Raw genomic sequence first — 23,062 nt, 5'->3', positions numbered from 1 at the left:
GGGCTTATTTTTTCCAGTAAAAGGAACAGGTAGATCTGCTATTATCCCTTCCTTTCATTCCAGACTAACCATGGATAAGACTGATGGAGCTCCAGTAAAAATCTTGAGATCATGAGGTGACAAACATAACAGAAGTAAATATTAAATCAGAGGAAGGAAAAAATAAAAGAATATTGTTCCTTATGGAATAATTTAAGAACTCAGCCAGTGCTAAGAGCCACCCACAGCCAGATTTCTTGTCAGGAGGAAAAAAAACCTGACCCCCAGTGATGTTACTGTAGATGAATTTTCTGCTACTTTCAGGCAGACACATTGCTAATTGATGATGAATACTGGGATATTCTTGTTTCACTTATATTTGATTATTTGATTCTAATGCTAGGGAGCAAAATTTCCTTTGTTTCCAAATGGCATTCAATTCACAGTATAAAAAGCTACTTGAGAGTATTTTATCTTCATCAAATGACTTCAAAATGAAGTATATCACTGACAAACACCCTGTCTAAGAGAGTGGAAAAAATTAAAGCGATGACAGGCCACAAAACATTTCTTTAAAGGGAAAGGTTTTGATGAAGAGACATTGGGCTTTCTGCCCTACTAGCATTCATATCCATTCACTTAAACATGCACCTGCCCACTTTTCTTATGTAGCTGACCCTCCACAACTGTTGGCAATTTAGGAAGAAGATGCCCACATTAAAGGCTGTCACTAAAAGTGACAAAGACCAGATTGGGTATGGTAGAGAAAGATGAGCAACATCAGTTTAACAAGCACCTAGACATAAATGTCTCCATCCAGAGTCAACAACTTGATCCCATGAGACTTCATTAACCCTGTACCACAGATAGTAATGTAATCCTAAGTGGCCACCCGCCACTATGTCATGAGTAACACCATCAGTTTAGAGGCAGCCAAAAATACTTCCAAGAGTGCTACAGGTTATCTAGGGAGCTGGGATGGAAGTTAAAAGGAATCTTCTGTTAGAGCAATGTTTTCCTCACTACTACATCTACCTCAACCTCTAAAGACTCCAGACACTATTTATTCTGATGTACATGCCATTTTTTGACATTTAAACCATGTTAAATGGTGACTAACATTAATATTAGCATTACTAGTAATATGATCCTTCATACAGATTTCTTGTTAGTTATCTTTGATCCTGTAATTCCATAATTGCTACTAAGCCAAAAGCTGCTCAAAATGATAAAAAGAGCCTCAATTTTAATTTCTAATTGTGGAGAGATGTTACTGTTCTCTTCCCTGAAAGTGACTCCACATTATTCATCCTCTTTCTTTCATAACATTTTCATCACGTAAGCCCACCCCATTTAGTCTCTTAAGATCTGAAGCTTCTCTTTCTCCACCATACATTAGACAGTTATTTCCCCCAAAATCAATAATCAGTTTCACACTCTTTGCTTCAACAGTTATCCTCACCTGCCCTAGATAACTAATTAAATCTTTCCTCCCATATCCCCCTCTACTTGACCTAAACACCAGCTTTGCAATTCCATTTTCTCTTAATTAAGGCTTTCTCTCTCAGTATGCAAATTTTAATATCCCTTGTAAATCTGGCTAGCACAGGACTTCATTTCCTGAGAATTTGAAGAGCTCCTCTATACAATCATGGTAGCAATCACAAATTTATTCATTCACTACAATTCTCTGAGTATGACTGTCTTGTTTAATTCTGTTGTAACAGCTTCTAAAAAAATCAAAATAAAAAATAAGTTGTAAAAAATTTCATAATGAAAAGTGAGCTCTACAACACATTGACTTGAGTAATAACTTAGCATCTTTTGCTTTAAAACCTAAAACTTCTCACAAGTAAACAGAAAACCTTTCATCTCTCCCATGACATCTATCTTTCTCCTCCAAACCACTTCTTCAATTCAAGTCTGGAGTTCTCTTCTGTACTGGCACGCTTTTAACACACATTATTTTTTTAAAGCACCTGATTCTTTTACTTTCTTAAAGAGAGCAAAGTGCTTTCCTCAATGCTTACTAAAGTATTTACAGTACCATCACAAAATAAAATGTAAATAATAGGTTTAGAATATTATTAGAAGACATTTATAGTTGTAACCCGTTCTTCAATCTTCTTAACTTGTGATGTACTCTACTCTTCTGCTTATACAGAAAATCCAACTCTACTACTCATATATTATATTCCTGAAATATTCATGAACCTTATTAGGGTTTGCAAACCATCTCCACAAATATTTGAATATAGCAGAATTTTATTTTTAGCATACTGTTCTATGGATAGTATAAACACATATATTATCTATATATATATCTCTATGTTAAAGAAGCAAAACTTTACTCTTTTTATTTATATTTTGAATCTATTTAGTAATACCCTACCTCAGCATATCCTCTAAGAATACTGAAATGCTTCTATACAGAAAGAAGGCCACCACACATGATCCTGGAACATTTTATAATTATTTTTCTAAAAAGGTGTTGACACTCTGAATGTTAATAAAGACATTCAGCTACAGATGCAGCTCAGTGGTAGAATGGCTGGCTAGGATACACAGGCCCTGTGTTCAATCTTCAGCACTGCAAAATAAATAAATGAATAAATAAAAACAGTTATGTAAAAGATGTTATTATGTTTTTAATATATTGTTTTGTAAATGTTATATGAAACTTTTTTTTAAATGCTCTAAATAATAGAGAGAATATGAAGATAAAATAAACTTGAATCTCATCTCAAGATAAGATGAAGAAAAGACTCATGTTTTTCTACATGCTAGTTTCACAAATTGTTAAAAAAGTATGATAAAAAGATACAAATATACCAAAACTACTACCTAATGTTAGTTACTAAAAAATGAAAAATCAATAGGGAATTTTAAGTTATCTATATTTTATGATAAGTCAATATCTCAAATTTGAGTTTCTATGCAAAATAATTGTGTAATTTTATTCTATTTTATATCTTATTTGTAAAGGATAAGACCTGCACTTGAAGGAAGAAGGCATTTCAAGCTATAAGCAAGCTTTCTGAATTCTGTTATATCAAAATATTAAAAATTCAAAAGAAATAAACTTGATATCCATTGTATTACTCCTAATAAATTATGTTTTTATTTCACAGTGCAAGTTTAGCTATTTGTTCATTTAAAAACAAATTAGGAAGAGGTAGAAAAAAAAATTTTCTTAAGAAGATAACTGAGGGGTACCCAGAAATTTCCACTGGAATTCACACTTTTCTTAGTACCTCTGGGAATGTGGCTCTTAACATGAGCTCCCTCAACACCTCACTGCAAACACAAAAATACATGCTCTCTGCTTGTTATACACTCCTGGAGTTATCATATTCTAAGCCTGACAGCAAATGCACCAGAAACCACTCTTCCCTTTCTGAGACAAGACTTTCAGTCCAATACAGAAAACACAGAGTGATTATACAGTATTCTTAATAAAGAAGTTAAAGGAGAAATCAATGTCTTGGACACATGAAAGGAAGAAAGAGCAAAAAGATGGCATGATATGAATTTATGCAAAGAATAGATCTTGTGCATTATAGTATTTCCAGCATTTAAAATAGTACCAGAAAACCTCAACCCTTTATTAAGAAATATTGAGCCATCTGTGGTGGATCACAATCTGTAAGCCTAGCTACTCAGGAGGCAGATATAGGGAGGATATGGTTCAAGGCCAGGCTGGGGCAAAATGTTTGTAAGATACCCATCTCAACCAATAAAAGCCTGGGCCTGTCATCCCAGATACATAAGAAATGAGAATAGGAGGAACCAAGTCCAGGCTGAGCCAAGCATAAATATGATACACTATCCAAAAAATAATTACAGATAAAAAGGGCTAAGGGTGTGACTCAAGAGGTAGAGTGCAAGCCTAAAAATATAAATCCTGAGTTGAAATCTTAGTACTGACCTTTCCCCTCCTCAAACAGAAGCTGCTAGATGCTTTACTATACTTATAGCTACAGAACATCGCTAACTCAAGATACATGCTACAGGAAAAATTGCTTTTTCACTTCTCTGGACCTCAGTAGCATGTTCTTTTCATGAAACGTGGTGAAGTTTTGAGTTGTTTTTGAGAATGAAAATATGCATGTCTCATTTTCCCTGCACAAGACACAGGACTCCACTCCCTGAAGACCAATACCATACCTTGTACATCTATGTATCTTGCAGAATGTCCAGCACATCACATCCCTTCACTACAAATGCTTTAAGGAACAAAAAAGTAGAATAATTTCATTTGACTCTTTCCATATTAGTACATTGAACAGTAATGAATTGCCAAGTTGTTCATTCGGCCATTGCTGAATATAGACTTCTACAATATGATTGAGCTGTAGTATTCAAAAAATAACACAAAAACAAATGGATCATCATGCCTATATTCACTTAATCTACTGGGTATTGTGAAGGGACAAAAGAAGAAAATGTTTCACTGCATGGAGCTTAAGTGTTGGAGGGAAAAAAAATGAGTGGGCATACTTGTGCCTGAAAGAGCCAAACAATCCCTTAAAATTATGATTAAAGGCAAAACCATTCCAACAGTGATGGTTAATTACAAAATTTTGTTTAACTTTAAAAAAGCTTTCTATGGTATAAACAAAGCCCTCCTGTTAGCTCATTAAGACATGGGTAGTATTTTCTGGGTCATGCACTTCAATGATGTCAACTTCAATTTTTCTTGAGAGTGGGTGTAAAGGGAGAAAGGCCTAGTATCTAACTGAATGCATTCCTTCCCTATGAAATAACCACAGGCAATACATGTAGTTAGAAGAACAGCTGAAAAAAAAGTTCTGCAAAACTACTTCAATCTCTTTCTAAAGAAGCCTGTCTTGGCACCATTCTGTCCATGGAGTGCACAAACAACATACAGCATTAGTAAAGATGTGCAGAAATGCTGAGATGCTGGATAGTCATAACTCAAAATATTAAAAAGAATACAAGCTGCTGTATGCAGTATTTCCATGTTTCTAGCTTAACTTAGAACACACTGTGATAAAGCCCATGAGTATAATCTTTACATGCCAGATGGTGAGATAGGAGAACCCCAGACAAAATTGAAGGATCTGGCTTTGAAAACATGGCCAGGGTCTGCCTACATCTCCCCCAATGACAACCCACTTCAGGCAGCCAGTGGTTTCTGCCTTCTACATTTCACATCTCCCACAAAATCATTTTAAATAAATAAGAAATGACTTGATATCAGTTCTGGATACTTTTATCAAAAGCTATTTACACATCTGTGTGAAATCTCTTCAATTTATTCTCATTTTTTTCACTCATGAAATCTCAAAGGCATTTTTTTCTGTAACCTATAGGCAGACTCAAGTGGGTGGATCTGGTGCAGAGCATAAAATAGGCTCTGAAATCTTCTTATGCCTCAGGCTAATTCTGAAGGTTATCCTTTAGGAGACCCCAGGAGTCAGTCAGAAGGAAAGAGAGACTAGATTATTAGCTGCCATGTGCCTCTGCAGGAGCATCAGCGCTCAGCTGCATGAATGGAGAGGAGAATGCCAGATTTCACAGATTTTCAAAGAAGCAGAGACCCCCCCCCCGACATCTGGAGTTTACTCTGCCTCCATCTGACACTAGAACTACTTAACAGCTCAACTCAAACTCTTCATTTCTACTCATTTTCAGCCCACCTTTCCTCTATCTACCTCTCACTTCCTCAATTCCATATACTAAGAACTCAAACAATTTGCAGCCTGAGGCATACTCTCTGTGGTTGCAAGATTCAGAGTTTTGGCCATTCAAGTACCTGGTACTACCCAGGCTAGGTTGCTTGGCATGCTTTTGATTTTATGTCCCTGAAATCATTACCAATGTCCTACAGTGAGCTTTATAGGCAAATTAATTTTCATGAATTGATTTGAAATGGTCAAAGGTTATAATAATTTTGAATAACAATAAATATGGCACCTTTCTTTTGTCAATGATTTTTGGTTTTAGAGATTGTACATATACAAAGGAGTGTCTACAAAATGAGACTGAATGAATAAGAAACACACAAACATCTCTTTTCTTTAAAACTGTCTTATGTATGATTCATATTTATCATTTTTTGAAAGTAAACATTTCTTACAAGTCAAGTGTAATGCTAAATGCTATCTTCATTGCATTCATAGTAAGAATAACAGCAGTATCAATGATTATTGTAAAATCCTCTATACATATTGAGTTCCTACTCTGCCTGACACTGCACAAAGAATTTGTATGCAAAAATTGAGTAAATTCCCAACAAACCAATAAATCACATGCTTTTGTCTCCATTTTACAAATAAAGAAAGCAAAGGAAGAAGAGGTTGAATAACATACTAAAAGTTATCCAGTTAATATCTGATGGCAACAGAATTCAAAATCCAAAACAAGCACTGATAGTATTCATTACAAAGTATGCAATGCCTTTGTGAGGTCAGACTCGCTGTTAAGTTCTGAGGAAGATCATATTTTTCTATATTAATTCTGGACAACTGAATAACCTGTGTTTTACTTTCGATAAATTTGAAAGGAACAAAGTATATTGAAACATGTTATTACACATCTCTCTACACCATAAGGATTAATGTCCAAGAGTGAAGTTAGAAATAGATCCCCAGACCCTAAGTAAATGATACAACTTCATGTTTTTCATGGTTGTAAGCATAAAGCTTCTTCAAGATTTTAGAGTCTAAAAAAAGAAGGCGGGAAAAATTCTTTCTAGACAACCTCCTCAAAACAGCTTTCTGAAATGTAGTTAAGTATGGTACTCAATCTAGATTTTTCCTGACTGAATCTGTAATTTAAATACCACACCTTATCATGTCTAATAGTTATCATATTGAACACTGTGGTAAAATTTTAGCTGTCATAAACACATAAGGCCTGTCTACACATTCAGTTTTCCAATAACCCCCCAAAAATGGTATAGAAAACAAATATTTTTTATTCAGCTAACAATTTTAAAGTCTTTTATGAAAAGTGAAAATCCATGGGCAATCTCCCAAGTTGTTAAATCCAATGCCTTAAATGAAGATAAAAGGAAAACTTGATTCAGTTATTAGATCTAAATAATCTGAATATATGTTCTTAGTCAATAAGATTTCAAGGTAATTTCATCTCAGGGTTCTAATCTCAAAAAGAACTTACCAAATGAATAAGATCTTCCAGTATTTTCTTGGTGTGTTTTCAAATAATACTCTTCCTCTTAAGGTGATAGTCTCCATGAAGAGATCTCTTCCTAAACAATGCTGATACCTAACAGTTATGGCACATTATGCTTTCTTAAGAATTTTACCTAAGTTGAGCTACACAATATCCCAGTGAGAACTTAGTAGAATAAGTAGAACCCATACTCTCATTTCACAGGTGAGTATATTAAGCAAGAGATGGAACAAACAAATCACTCAAAATCACACATTTAGCTTATGGCAGAACCATGGCTAAGACAAGTCAAAGTCTGTTTGAGAAATTGGTGGAATAATTGCTCTGATTCATCAAGAAGTCAACCTAAAGTATTCAGATGTTAATAATGAAAGACCAATGTAGCAATTAAATCATAAATTTTACATTGTTCTTAAGGAAAAACTATGTTCTATGGCTGATTCTTTTCATGTTTCCATACTAAAACTTAAACTAAATTGATTAAATTAAAATGTATTCAATATTTGAGTGCTTACTAAGTGCCAACCACTGTTCTAGATACTTAGGATAGAAATGTCAGTGAATCAAACAACAAAATAGACAAAGCAATAAAGAAACCCTGACCTAACAGAACCTGTATTTGTCTATTAAATAGAAAACAAAAGTAAGCAATTAACACAATAGCAGTAAATAAGCAGCCTTGTATATTAAAAGATAATAGTTTAAGAAAAGACAAAATGAAGTTGGGTAAGAAGAATCAGGACAGCTTGGGTGGACAGGTTGTAGAATTCATTAGGTTGGTCAAGGTAGGCATCATTAAGAAGGTGAGACCTATAAACATTCCAGTGATGAGGTAACAGCCAGGGAAAATCACCACAGTTTCCTGGTATGTTCAAAGATCAGCAAGGAAACCAAGGTGACTGAAGTAGTATTAGCCAGCAGGAGAACTGTGTGAGATGAGGTCAAAGAATGAATGAGAATACAGATCACACAGGGTTGTGGAGGCTACCACAAAAAATCCTATTAGGAATGAATAGGGCACCATTACAGGGTTTTGAGCAGATGAGTGGTATGAATTAACTTAAATATTAAAAAGGATCTATAATTAACCACGAACTACCTTAAATTTTTATAACCTAATATATTTTATAATCTTTGTCATATATCTAAATCCCAATATACTTTCCTCCTCTCAGAATAAAATATTACCATTCCCACTTTCACAAAGAAAATATCAAATCTCACAACACTAAGTAACTTCTCTAAGGTGAGACCTATGAGAAGTATAGCCAGGTGAAAAGAATAATTTTTCTAACTTAAAAACTGGTTTCTCTTTTCTACATAGTCACTCATATGAAAGTTATAAAGGTATGAAAGTAATAATTGAGATTAGTTAGATTATCAATAAAGATGTTCATTTTGATATATTAAAATTAGATTGAACCTGAACCAGTTTTTTTCCTGATTAGTAATTTCTAGGACCTAGTGATATAGGTAATTTCCCTGAACTTTCTATTTGAAATGACATATACACATTCAGGCTAACAAATTTGGATGCAGAAGTAATAGTAATGATTTAAATTCATGACAGTACATTTAGAAAGTTTTTCAAATGCTTTTATTGTCATTTATTAACTATCTAGTACATGGCAGTGACCCTGTTAGATAAATTGTACACATCATTGCATTTAATATTTATCAGGAGAATACCAATAAATAATCTTATTTTATAGATAAAAATGTGCATTAAAAGAGAACAAGTATTAAATGGGCACAGAACTGCTAAGAACCAGAGCTGGTGGTTTACACAAATTTTCAGAGTATAAAGCCAGATATTTTCACTAAACCACACTGCCTTTCTGCAAAGTGATACTCAGTATGTCCCCTCAACATTCCTAATTAACAGGTTAGCCAGATATGAGTAGTCTCATTCTCCACATGATTAACTGGTCATATAAATTAATCAAGCAATCAACATTTCTTTTATGGTAATAAGATGTAAATCAATATTTAGTTGCTGAAATCAAAAAGGATTTATGATACAATGTCTTGCCTCAATGAGCTTACAATCTTATTAAGGTAACAAGAGACACATTGAGATATAATAAATAATACAAGATAGCACATAATAAGTCCCAAGTGAGACACAGAACCAACAACTGCTAAAGAAATTCAACAGTGAGAGAACTGAATCTGGGGACTTCAATCAATTCTGAAAGAAGGCTGTTGTTAAGATGATTTTTATAGAAAAGGTAGGTTTTTAGATTAGCATAGAAAAGGAGAAAAAATAATTCCAGTCACAGGGGCTAATATGACCAAAGGCCGAAAGAGCAGATGGGAATGGATTATCAAGAGAAAATGAATAGATGTGTTTGAAGAGCAAGATGGATGGGAAATGAGGCAAAATGGGAAATTTAGCCAGAAAACCGGATTGTGGAAAACCTTGCTAACTAGGAATCTAAGGAAGGAGGGAAAGACTTGATATTTGTTGAACTGCTGGCATGGAGTAAATGCTTTGTATACACTGTGTTTTTGTGTAATCCTCCCAACAATTCTATAAAGTATAAGGCTAGATATACTATGGCTATTTTAAACAAAAAGGAAACATATTATTTGGTGAAGGCAATCTATCTGAGCATGATGGAACAGAACTCCAGTCTAGATATGTTTGAGTCCAAAACCTGTTCTCCTTCCACTGTTCATCATGACCATCTTTTGATCAAGAGAAGAGAATGGCATCTCAAAGCAGTGTTAGACTAAAAGAAGATTAATCAGACCATGAGATATTAGCATATGTTCAAGAGGATTAAGGAAGGAAGACAGTAAGGTAAGAAAAGACACTTAGTATATTGCATTAACTCAAATACAAAGGAAGGAAGATTTCTATTTAAGTGCAAGGAATGTCGAATTCCTAAGTCGAAGGATTTGTTATTCTCTGATATCAATGGAAATACCCAAGTCATGAAACAGGCAGTTTAGACTAATCTCAACCATACAACTCAAGGCCAATTTTTTTTTAATGCAAAGACATAAAAGCCCAATATTTTAAGATTTGTTTGACAGCATATGATTTATTCAAAAATAATAAAACCTATGATTTTTTTAAAAAAAGATTTGCCTTAGTGTGAGACAGACCTTAAGCCACCACCATGAATGCTGACAGCTTTGTGCTGGGCTTACTTTCCTTATATGACTTTGATAATAGCTCATTGCCTATCTGCTAACATAGACAACAATTCTTTATATTTATTTTCATTAGACATATTAACTACTAAGGAGATATTCCTTTCCTCTTTAGTTTTTCTTTTAGAAAACTAAGTCTATAAAAACCAATTGAATTTTCCCCAAAGAATATAAGGTGAGGCTGGCGGAGTGGTTCACAAGTGTAATCCTAGCTAGTTGGAAGGCTGAGATTAGGAGGATAGCAATTAAAGGCCAGCCCAGGCAAACAGTTCACAAGAACCTATCTCCAAAATAACCAGAGCAAAAGGGACTGAAGGTGTGGCTCATGCAGTAAAATCCCTGCTTTGCAAAGTGTGAAGCCCTGAGTTCAAACCTTAGTCCTGCCAAAGAAGAGAATATAATGTGTCATATTTGTGAACATTATTCTTTCCTGAGCTTTCTCTCTTAAAATGTAAGATACCAACACCCTTCAGGGCTTCAAGTCAAAAACTAATGGTAATTAAATGGCATGGTATTTAACAAGCAGGGTCTCTTCTGACTTTTTTTATGCCTGGACAATCTAAATCATACAATTTCCAAACATATATGTAAAATTAACAACCACCTATATTTTTCAAAGAAATTTTACATAAATATTCAGGCATTTAGTTAATACAAATCTTTACAAGAAACAATACTGTAAAGCTGCCAAACCTGGCAATACATAGTCTAACTACATAAATATTTAATATCAAATGTTTGACTAATTTGTCTTAATTTTTAATTAATTAAGTTAAACATAGTAACAATTATGTGTGAATGGGTACATGTATTACATGTAGGTTTCATAATTAAGATGTTCATATGTGTACATATGTGTATATGTACATACATAGAGAGAGAGATTCTAGAACTGATGAGTAAAATATTTTGACTCAGAGTCTATTTAGGAATTACATACCTACCCTACTTTTACCTAACTCTTTAGCATCATTTTGCAATGCTAAAGGATAATTAAAATTTAACATATTAGCCAAGTCTAATTTCCTTTATGTTCATGGCCAAAAACATATTTGGTTTTCTCTCTTGACAATTAATATTTGCTTGAAATCAAGCTGTGTGCCACACCTAGTGATTTAGGCTTATAGCCAAGTATATCTAAAATGTCCTTGAAAGTTTCAAAAAGGTAAACCGATGCTGTACTTTAGAAATATCACATGCATTTGTAAAGAAATTTCATTGTAGAATCCTAAGACATTCATTTATTGAAATATAATACAAACATATTTTTATTTCTTTATGTTCCTTATCTACACTGGTATGGAAATAGGCATCTGTAAAAATAATGAAAGAAACCAAAGGTACTTCACAGGTATATCTACTCAATGATGGTAGTCTCTAACATACTCTACGACTGAAAAACTTACCCAGTAGAAAAAAATTAATTTGAAAACTACTCATGCAAAAAAAGCTGGGCTCCATATGACCTTAAACACTCTATAAAAGACAGGTTAAACAGAATGTGCAAAATAAATAGGTTAAATAGGTGTGCAAAAATGGAATCACAGATCATATTTATTTCATGTATCTTTCTTTTACCTATGCTTTGGAATACATTGCAAGGTATTCATATATAAAAATGCATTAAGACTATTACTCTTAACTTTGAAAGACATTATTTTGTGAAACTTTTAAAAAAAGAAAAATTATTTTTACCTCCCAGTCCTGGTCTAAGCCGATTATCATAACCATCCAGAAGTCTGTCTAGAATTCTTGTGAAGATGGTAATGTTATTTTTAGCCTCATCTTCTTGGATGTTAGCCAGCACCAACCTAAACAGATAATTTTACAAGCTGATATATATATATATATATATATATATACATATGTGTGCTTTACAAATGCCAACATGCTCTTCTCTCTTGATTTGATTTAAGGATCCCTAACTATTAGTGCCACATATCTTTCTCCTTTTTTTCACTTCATGAAATACCAGTATTCCTATGGGAAAGGTAAACATGCTGTTGAAAAATGAACACTAAGTAGGAGATTATCAGAAGTTTGATGATAAAACTATTTGAGATTACTAACACTTAGCATTCTATGTGAACTATTCTGTTCCCAAAATCTATTCCCTGGAATATATTGTGATTATAGATCATTGCATGCAGGAATTATTAGTAAGATTATTTTGTAGTTAGAAAGGTACAACAATTAAAGAGATTCCTGAAATAATTCTCCAATATTTTGGATATTAATTGGAAAATACATTTTCTGCTTAGAGGTGCATAATTTATCTTCCTCCTAAATATTTTTGTTTTTCTTTTATTTCTTGGGTTCTTTTAAACCAAGACTATTTCCTTACTTTGGATATACCTCCACCCAATGGCCAAGTGCAATATAGATTATCAGGGAAACTCCACTGGCTGTGTGCCAGACTCCAGTGTAGCCAGGAGGTGGAGGTGGGCGCTGAGAACATCAGCAGCACACATAGCTGCAAGACACTTTGGAGGGCTGGAGCTCCTGACTGGTCTCAGAAGAGTGATAAAGGGACACATAATGATTAAAATGCCCAGCTACTCTCTGTCTGGTGATAAATTGTAAGAAGAACAAATGGTCTTAAAATATCACCAGAAAAGATTTAGAAAGTGTTTGTCTCATTCTATCTCTATCATAAAGCTAGAGAACTGATTTTGTGAATCTAGCAATATGGTACAGAAGCAACTTGAATGTATAAAACAGAATGTCCCCTTTCACTGTCATTTTTTTTTCTCAGAATGATTCAGAGATTTAAATTACTGGGCCTAAAAAAATCATTTATATAATAAAATGAAATACTGGCATGAGCATTACTGATCAAAATATACAACAGAAAACTAGTAGAGAGAAATTTTACTAGTAGAGAGAAGATTGTTACTTGATCATAGATTGCTTTTAAAGTCAAAGTTCATATGTAATTACATCTGATCAAGGTATATTGTTTAACATATCATTGACAAAGACCACTTGTATTTCAATGAATATAAAACTAGTAGCTAAAAATGCTGACAATACAAAGAAAAATTTGTAACAAATTTCAAACATATATGGCTCTTAAGGGCAGAGTTAATATTAAAACACTAATACAAAGGCAAGCATTTTCAAATTATATAAGTAAATCAGTTCAAACCCTCTAGCCTCAAAACTTTCTACCTTGCCTACTTCAGCTAATTTTAAAAACAATCACTTAAGATAGTCATACAGTTCCACCTTGAGATTTTCATTCAAAAGTGATTTTTAATCACATTTTGTATTTTTTCTAAAATCAATATTAAGATGTGAGAATAGATACTTTCCAATTAAATAAAGTCTTTATAAACAAATTTCCTTTCAATTCCAGAAAATATTTTCACACTTCGATCGTTATCTGGTCAGGAGTATGATAATTAAGAGGAATTAAAATGACATTTTTTTGAAGCAATGGCTATGGAAGCACTCTTTTAAAAGTTTCTTTTAATTCTTATGGGTTTTTAAAATCATATCTTAAAAGATTAAATAAAACATGCCCACTGATGATTGTTTTTAAAAATCAGAAAAAAATTACAACTAAGATGAAGTTATTGAAAGCAATAAAAATTAATTTCATGTTTGTAGACAACAGGCAAAAGAAAATTAGTTACACATTTAAAATAAAAACTCCTTCTGACAATATCCATTTGAGTAACAAAGACCTTTAAATAAATAATATGAAAAGTCTATCAATAAATCAAGCTTTTGTTTTACTGTTTGTATTTGTGAAGTTGTATACTACCTCCACCTGGAGGTTTAAGACTCACACATCATTTGGGATTTCTATGTTGTCTAAAAGAGCCAAGACCATTAAAAGATGAAAAGAAAATGGAAAAAAAATAAAGCTACCACTCAAATCACTTAGCTGGTACTTTTCTGTCTGGCTTGAAGGAAAACTTGGCTTCCTTGCTAAATTTTGGTATTATCATAAGTGCATATAACTTAACCACTTCAAGTCTTTGTAAGAATATGCCATTGAAAGGATATCTTTTCTTCAGTGATTCTTTTTTTTTTTTTTGTATAGAAAATGTTTCCATTCACTTTGGCATTTAATTACTAAAAATAAGGAACTTTATATAGTCTCTGCCACATCAAAGTTTTCTTTCCTGGTACAATCTTTTTCCATGAGAAATAGTTCTCCAAATCATCCTGATTCTCAAAAGCCGTGGAAGCACTGATGGCATTCAAAAAGCACACCTTTAACCCGAATTAAAAGAATCAAATAGAATCAATGTCTCACCTGGCTGGGTCCCACACCAAGAAAACAAGAAGCAGAGACTGCATACTGTAGATGTTCTGTTTCCTCTTCATCACCCCTCTTTGCAAAGCCATGGAAGGAAAACAAAATACACTTAAAATTGCCTCCAGTTCCAGGATCCAAGTAACCCAAAAAGAACGTAATTTCAATTGCAAATTGGAGTTGAAGCTATTGAGATTACTCCAGTGGACTGTGTGTACTGAGTGTGTACGGTGTGATGCTTGGGGGAGGAGGATTTTTTTCTTCTTTTCTTTCTTTCTTTCTTTCTTTCTTTCTTTTTTTTTTTTTTGATTGTAGAATGGCCAAGTAATCAGACTTTGCTTTGCCAGGAACTTCCCCCAGCCCCATCTTCAGCAAACACTGTTCTGTGCACACATGAAATAACAACGCCCGGACACTAAAGTGACACGAGCTGGAGAAAAGAACAGGCTGGCTGGATGGGTGAGTGGAAAAGAAGCGAAATGGGTACTTCATGCCACAACCCTGTCAACCAAGACCACCCCCGCAGAATAAACGAGAAGCAACCAACCCACTTTTCTAATTATTATTCTTTTCATTAGAGTGAATTATGGTCCTCACGTCTTCACTTCCCCCCAACATAAAATAAAATAATAGAAAATCGAATCAAAACCCTGCCTGTCCACGCTGACCAAAACCACGTCCTGGAGGCAGAGGGATTGGGATCAAGTGCTGCGAAACGACGCGTTTGACAGCTGCTTGGGAGCCAAGGACCACAACCAGAGAAGGAGCGTGGGGCTCCCTGATCAAACACCAGCCAGGCAGGCAGCGGCAATCAGTGTGCAAAGTTGGAGACTATAAAAGAGCTGGGCTAACGTGCGGCCGGCCAGGCGCTTGGATCTTATTGTAGTTGCAAACATGCTTGGTGATGAGTATTAAAATTATTTTTTAAAGAGGCTGTAGAGGAGAGGGTACCAGAGCCTCCTAGGTTTCCAGAGAGCACCTAAGAGTGGGGTGGGGGAGACGAGGCATGCACGCGAGGCAAAGGCAAATGGGAAAAGGTCCCCGTGGAGACCAACGTGTGCGACCCTACCTTAACAGCCAGCAGAATTCGATGCTTTCCTCCCTTTGCCCTGAAATTGAGGGGATGGGAAACTTGAGAAAAAGAGGGGGGGGGGGAGAAAGAGAGAGAGGGAGAGAGAGAGAGAGAGAGAGAGAGAGAGAGAGAGAGAGAGAGACTGCTGCAGCAGCGGACTGAGCCGGGGAGCGGGGAGCGAAGGGCTGGTGGAAGCCTCGGCGGTCGGTAGTGGCGGTGACGGGCGGAGGAGGAGGAGGAAGAGGAGGAGGGGGAAGCGATGGCGGGGGAGGGGGGAAGAGGGGGAGCGGGCGGAGGCGCTGTGCGCGCAGGCGGTGGCGGGCACGAGCCCCGCTCCTGGAGGAGGAGGAGCCAGGCTGGGGAGGAGGGCTAAAGAGGTTCTCCGAAATACGAGGACCCACCCCTACTTCCCCCAATCCCGGGTACCCCTCCGCCGCCCTCTGAGCACCGGCAGCGGCGCAGCCAGGGAGGCGTCGGGCGCCCTAGTGCGCCCCGAGCGCTGCTCCCCGCGCCTACGCCGAGCGGGAGGAACGGATCCCACGCCCCTCCGAGTGCTGCTCAACCGAGGCCCTGAGGTTTCGAGGGGGGGGGCGGTGCTGGTGGGTGTTGGTGAGGAGTCGGGAACACAAGGTATCAGTGAGGCCTTAGATCCCTCCGGCTGCGCCCGGCTTGGTCCCCCACCTCCCCTGTGGAGAGACTTGGCTGAATAGAAGAGGTGAAGATGTACCGCTCCCACTGGAGGGCAGAGAGACTAATCACGCCTTTACTTAGTCATCAGCGCATCCACGCAGGACCAAGTTCAACGCATGTTGCTTGGAATCACCCAGCAGGAAGTTTCTTTGGTTTCCCGAGCCTTCTTGATATATCACTCATTCCTCCACACTCCTGCAAGCAGGACCAATTCCCCTCAACGCAGTGAGGGATGGAGACTTCCCGCGAGCCGGTCAGTGAAGTCCATTTGCACATTGCACACCTTGAGAAACCTCCCGCTCATTTTTACCAATCTTTTGCCCAAACCTTTTTTCCCAGAAATTCTCCCTACCAGGTGATCAAACTCAATCAGCAGCTGCAAAAAGTTTATATTACCCCGGAGCAAAAAGGGACCTGCTGTGATTCTACTACCTCTCCAGTTCATTCCCCAGGGAGAGAGATGTAGCAGGGTTTGTGATTTTCCCCTTTAGGGCTTATGCTTGCAAAGAGACTTGTAATTCCAGTTCCATCTTACACTTTCGGCTTTGTGTGTTTGATCTTTCTGATTTCTCTTCTATTTTATCTGAGGCGCTAAAATCCAAACGTGCAACTTGAACAAAAAAAGACATTTTCCTTTTTGTACTGCACATAAGATAGAATGTTGTGCACATTCTACAAAAGCAAAGCAGAACTGGTGTTTATCTTTTCCAGAAGTTGTTATAAACGTTAGACACTTCAAAAGGGGAAAAAAAGAGAAAGAAGGGTAAGTATGCTGATATGTTTCTGTCATTCTACATTCAGAGTCAATATATGCCAAATACTTCAATTTTGCTAGTTATGCACCAAAAATTCAGATGATTTTCCTAGATGGTGCAGTTTTCATAACAACAGGCAATGCTAATCTACAGAAAATTTTAGCTTTGAAAATTATGAGAAGAAAGTAAGACCTTTACAATGTATTTGAAGCTCTCCTTTTTAGCCTGTTAATCACTCTTTTCTGAGTGAGCATTAAATAACAACCTGAACAAACATTTGTTCCCTTATTTAGCTGGCTCTGTGAAGAATGGAGCACCACCCAGCTTTCTCCTCCATCATTAATATTCCTTTCCTGACTTGCCCATTGCAGAGTCTAATTGAAATTCACAAAGATCAAAAGCATGCCATTTAAAACCTTGCAATCAGGGAATCTAAACGCCTGAGACATGGCAGGAACACTTCACCTCCTACTGTATTTTCCTATTCCATTTCTATGAGTCAGTCTTTACTAGGGTCTGTAGCATGCTACCATTTATTTTACTATTACTAAATTGCTTATATTTGGATAACAGAAGTTGGAGAGTACATGATTCCTCCCCACCCTCGTTTGCTGTGCTCCAACAAAATTTTATCATTCATGACTATCACAGTTTTTGTAAATTTCTTTGTATGTTAGTCTCATTCTTAATACTATGGTCTTTCCCCTTGATTCTAATATTGAAATATAGATTCTGGTTTTAATTCTTTTATTTCATAATTTTTAGCAATGGAAATTATTTATTCTTTAAAAATTAGCTCTTCCCATTAGTGCCCTAACTAAATTTGTAATCTCATTCACAGGTTACCTACTTCTACCAAAGTCCATAAAGTTCAAGCTGTTTTTGAAGATTTTCACCCTTTGGTTTTTTAAAAGGTGTGTGTAAAACAATTAACATAATTGAATATGCATTGACCGGACCTGAAGTCAAAACAAGATTTTTAAAAATCATTATAAAATTCTGATATTATCTATTCCCCACAAAATGTTCTGCAATTTGATTAATGTTATATAATTATGATTTAAACTAAGCCTCAAAGGCCATTAAAGGAAATGGAAAGATAAAAGCTAGTTGTAAACAGCAGACCTCAACTTTATAGCTATATCTGTGGTGATATTTCACTGTATTACTAGTCCAGCCAAATTTCTTCAGAAATTTAAAGGATAGTCCACCTTCCCCAAACATCCAACAAATCCAACCTGACTTTCTTCTCAGATCTCTACGATGGAGTGTAGGTTAACTCTCTAAAATTGGAGCGCTAGCTCTGTAGTTGGTAACTAAGCTTTTCTTACCCACTCCATTTGGAGGAGTCCTGAAGATCCAGTCCTGGAGAAGAACTGAGAACTAATTGGTTGTGAGTAAATGCATTCTCACCTTGCCTTGGGCAGTGCAAAACCTCCGTTTGAACCTGTTTGAATTGCTGCCCCACAAATTGGATCATAGTGATCATTTCTTAAATATTCCCCATCTCCAACACCGAAATCTCCAGGAATAAAAAAAAGCTGAAGAATTGGAACATGTTGTTTATGTCTGATTTTTTTCTTTCCATGTAACTTACAATATTGTACAATTTTAAAATTTGTATTTTTTTATTTTTAAAAAAAGGCTTGTGTTTTTAAACAGATAGTTTGTAGGGCTTCCATTTTTAGGGTTCACCTTGGCACTACTGTGGTACAAGGAGCTACTTCTCTTTATGCCCTAAAGGACTTCACCAACATTTAAGTTTTCTATAAAATACTATGTGCATATGATATATACATATGTATATATACATATATTAACACAATATATATGTATTTCAACATAATATATGTGTCTAATATGTATATATGTATTATATTTATAAACATAAATACATAGATAGCAAATATCTGAATTAATAAAAAAAAGACTTGAGGATTTTAATAAGAATAGAATTTAAATAACACAGTTCTACAAAATTCATTTAGTTCTACTACATGAGTTGAACATGATTTTTGTATACTTTGAAGAGAAATATCAGAATTACTTCAATAAGAATTACATCTCTAAAAATTTAAACAAATCAGTATATATTAATATAATAAATTTACATGTTCTCTCTTGTTCTTATGTGATTTATTCATTTATAGAGGATATAAGTTTATGAAAAGTTAAGAACTAAATTATAGATTGCCCTGTTTTCACACAAAATTAAAAACTACCTTGTGCTTTTTTACCTGAATGTCTTACTAGTTTCAATATGTGTTTAGAGTTTGAGTCTGTTCTCACATATATGCCACATCACCAAAACAAAGAGACAAAACTGGTTGAAGAAATACTCTTTGGCAATTCTCAAGTCAAAATTGTGGCTGGATTAAACTTTTGCTGGATGCTGTGTCTCCAGATTCAGAAAGAAAAACAGCTGGAGTATGAGAGTAACTAGTCTTCTAAAGAAATTATCCTGCTCTGTTAGTGTGCATAGGTCACAATTCATTACAGCTAAATATATCATGCAAACCAGCTATGCATGATAAGCTATGTAAATTAATATCTCCAAATAGAGTAAATAACTCTTTTTATAAAGTAATTTTACAAGTCTTTATACAACTTGCAACTCTAATGTATCAAGCATTCAGGATATCCTGTTGAAATCATGTATTTTAAAAACTAAACCATCACACACATACAGCAATTTGTAAGGAATTCCTTTTGCCTCCTTTCTGTGAAATTATCGGTAGAATCTGCTTTACTTTTATTCACATGCTGCCTAAAGCAGGTAAAAATTCAATAGTTCAAGCCATTTTCATGGAAAAATTCACTATGCATTTTGTTGAGGGATAAGCTACAAGGTGGTCAGCCACTTTGCCTAAGATATGTCTGGTAAATTGTAATAATAGTAATGAAATGAATATACACAAATCTGTACTTCCATCTGAATAACAGTTTAGGTCTCGTTCTGCATACTTTATGTCTATTAACTCACTTAATCTTCAAAAGAGGCCTCTGTTCCCATTTCCCTTATGAGAAACTCAAGGCACAGAAAGGTTAAGCTGACTCATGTTTTCACATTGGTGGAGTTAGAGCCCAAGCAATATGACTATAGACTTTCCATTCTTAACTACGCTGTCTGTAGTAACATTTCATCATACGAAATTATGCAGAAAGCAATGAGAATAAATAACAAAATAAAGGAGTAAAGGGGGTCCAGCACCTAATTTGAGTCTAGTTTTAAACACTACAAGCAGGATAAGATTGCCTCCTACTGAAGGATTACTCCAGTATTATTTCTAGCATCAACATTTTCATCTTGAAAAGAAAAGAGGATGTACATATTGTGACTAAAAAGTGAAAAAAATATAATCAGGGTATGAGTGCTTTATGGTCAGAGACATTAAAAATAAAATAGAAACCAATTGTTTCTAAGAAAAAGTGAAAAATTCCATAGCAAATTAATTATGGACATCAAATTATTTTAAATATATATCATTTCTCCTTGGTAGAGACTGTGTACTTGCCAGACTGGCTTGCTCATAGATGCTCAATAAATAATTGCTGATCTTTGTAGACTTAAGTAGTTTTGAATACAAATTGGGAGAGTTGGTTTCAGAATTAAGAAGGACATAACTTTGGGCATTCTCAGCTATAATATATGCTAGTAATCCTGAAAGCTTCATCACTAATACCTCACTGTCCATCACTGCTTAGATATCTTTCTTCAAAGGGTCCTCTATAACTTACATACCTCCAACCAAGATCCTGAAAACTGACAGTTATCCTAGATGCTTTTTTTCCTCAACACACCACTAGTACCACACAAGCACAGTAACTATTGAGAAAGAGTACATCCTACTCGTCCATTTTCTCACTAGTTCTCTCCATTACCAGTACCATAGCCTTAGGTCTATCCTCACTTGAATTACTACAGTAATCATAAGCTGAAACCTATTATTAAGTACTTCCTCTGTCTCTGTTCTCAGGTTTCTCCATTTTGTCTTCCACAAGGGCAGCAAGAATCTTGCTAAAACTGAACTTGTTGGTGTCATTCAATCATTCATAATTCTTTCTTGATAACAGTATAATATATAAAGCATTTTTGCATATCACATCTGACCCCACTTCATATCTCCATGGTCACCTCTGCTCTTTCAATGCACCCCTTTTCAACATGTGCATTCATGTGTACCTGTATATGTGTACACACACACACACACACACACACACACAGAGTCAACCTTCATCTCTCAACCATTACCCTTTCCTTTGTGCTTTCTACAAACAGAGCTGTGCATTTCTCTCAATAGCTGCTTGTTTCATGCCTCTGTGCTTTTAGTTCTCAACTATAATGCTGACTTTATGTGTTCTGAACTTCTGACTTCAACTACAATGCTCCTTTCACACTGTCTACCCGGAAAACGCTTCAGGCTTAGAAAGTATTTGTAATCTTTCTGAATAAAATTTGGCCATACTTTCCTTTGCACACCTGCTAACTTAGCAAGGCACTTAACATGAACTCTAGAATATTCAATTGAATGTACTAACTTTTCCAGCTCACTATCTTAGTCATTTTGGTGTTGCTGTCACTTTTAAACAACATAGATCTATTTTGCATGGTTCTAGAAATTGGAAAGCCCAGGATCAAGTCCTCTTCCAATTCAGCATCTGGTGAGGTCTTCTACTTTGGGGTTCATAAATAAATGGTACCTTCTTACTGTGTCCTCACATGTTAGAGTGATCTAACTCTCCAGAACCTCTTTTACAATGGCACAAATCTCATTGATTAGGGCTCCACCCTTATGACCAAAGCACCTGCCAAGGACCACAACTTCTAATATCTTTGAAGTTAGGAACTCAACATATGAATTTGAGGGAGACACAGATATTCAGATTCACCCTAATGGACTGTGAATTCTTTAAAGAGAAGAGTCTCATCTGAATCCTCTTTATCTTCCATTCACATAGTCATAACAATCCATATACAGTCTTTCAAGAAATGCTTGAAGAATAAATGAAAGAATTAATCAATGAATGAGTGATAGAATGAACTAATGAGAGAAGACAATGTCTGTGCTTTCATATGTATCTAAGAAACATAATATGTCTTTCAGAGGAAATGAGATGTAACAGTTTTGCCTAAGAACTCAGATTCTGGCCAGGAATGGTGGCACACACCTATAATCCCAGTACTCAGAAAGCTGAGCTGGGAGGACCACAAGTTCAAGGCATTCCTGGGCTACATAGCAAGACCCTGTCACAAGAAAAAAAAAGAATCTCAAATTTTGGTTTTAAACATGTAAGGCCAATCTCAATGCAGAGAAACTAAAGCAGATTCTTTAAAGCAACTGAGGCCAATAGGATAAGGGGACCAGGAACTAGAGAAAAGGTTAGTTCAAGAAGAATTAACTTAGAAGGTAACACACATGCACAGGAAATTAATGTGAGTCAACTCCCTATATAGCTATCCTTATCTCAACTAGCAAAAACCCTTGGTCCTTCCTATTATTGCTTATACTCTCTCTTCAACAAAATTAGAGATAAGGGCAAAATAGTTTCTGACAGGTAGTGAGGGGTGTGGGGGGTAAGGGAGGGAGGCGGGGGAGGGGAGTAAGGGAGGGGACGGGGGAAAGGGGGAGAAATGACCCAAACATTGTATGCTCATATGAATAAAATAAAAATTAAAAATAAATTAATTAATTAATTAAAAATATGTGGGGCCAAGTCCTAATTCTTCTTTTTATTCATTATACAACCTTAGACAAATTTCTCAGTTCCATTTTTAATTTTCTTCCATATTGAATAAAAGTATTTATAGGACTTACTTCATTTGGTTGTCATGAGGACTCTGTGAGTTGATATATGTGCACAGAACAACTAGCTAGTAGACAACACTATACAGTGTTCACTGATATTAACCGAAGTATTTGAAAGCTGATAGAGCACTTTGTATACTTACAAGATGAAATTCACTTGTACTCACAG

At 35.6% G+C, this 23,062-nt stretch overlaps 1 protein-coding gene across 6 annotated transcripts in view; it reads right to left on the bottom strand.

Moving 5' to 3' along the window:
- Nucleotides 1–23,062, bottom strand: part of Gabra2 (gamma-aminobutyric acid type A receptor subunit alpha2) — a 166,268-nt gene that overhangs the window by 122,346 nt on the left and 20,860 nt on the right. For 3 of the 6 annotated variants that reach the window (XM_074042327.1, XM_074042322.1, XM_074042326.1), the window contains exons 2-3: nucleotides 14,570–14,647; nucleotides 11,998–12,113 (exon numbers count right to left, since the gene is read on the bottom strand). In XM_074042327.1, coding sequence (XP_073898428.1) covers nucleotides 11,998–12,113; nucleotides 14,570–14,647 — 194 coding nt within the window. Of the gene's footprint in view, nucleotides 1–11,997; nucleotides 12,114–14,569; nucleotides 14,648–15,120; nucleotides 15,140–15,223; nucleotides 15,362–15,638; nucleotides 15,872–23,062 lie in introns of those variants that run through there. The other 3 variants (XM_074042323.1, XM_074042324.1, XM_074042325.1) reach the window with 3 other exon arrangements.

Source organism: Castor canadensis, chromosome 9 (assembly GCF_047511655.1).
Source record: "Castor canadensis chromosome 9, mCasCan1.hap1v2, whole genome shotgun sequence".
Taxonomy (NCBI): domain Eukaryota; kingdom Metazoa; phylum Chordata; class Mammalia; order Rodentia; family Castoridae; genus Castor; species Castor canadensis.
This window is presented reverse-complemented; position numbering and strand designations above follow the sequence as displayed.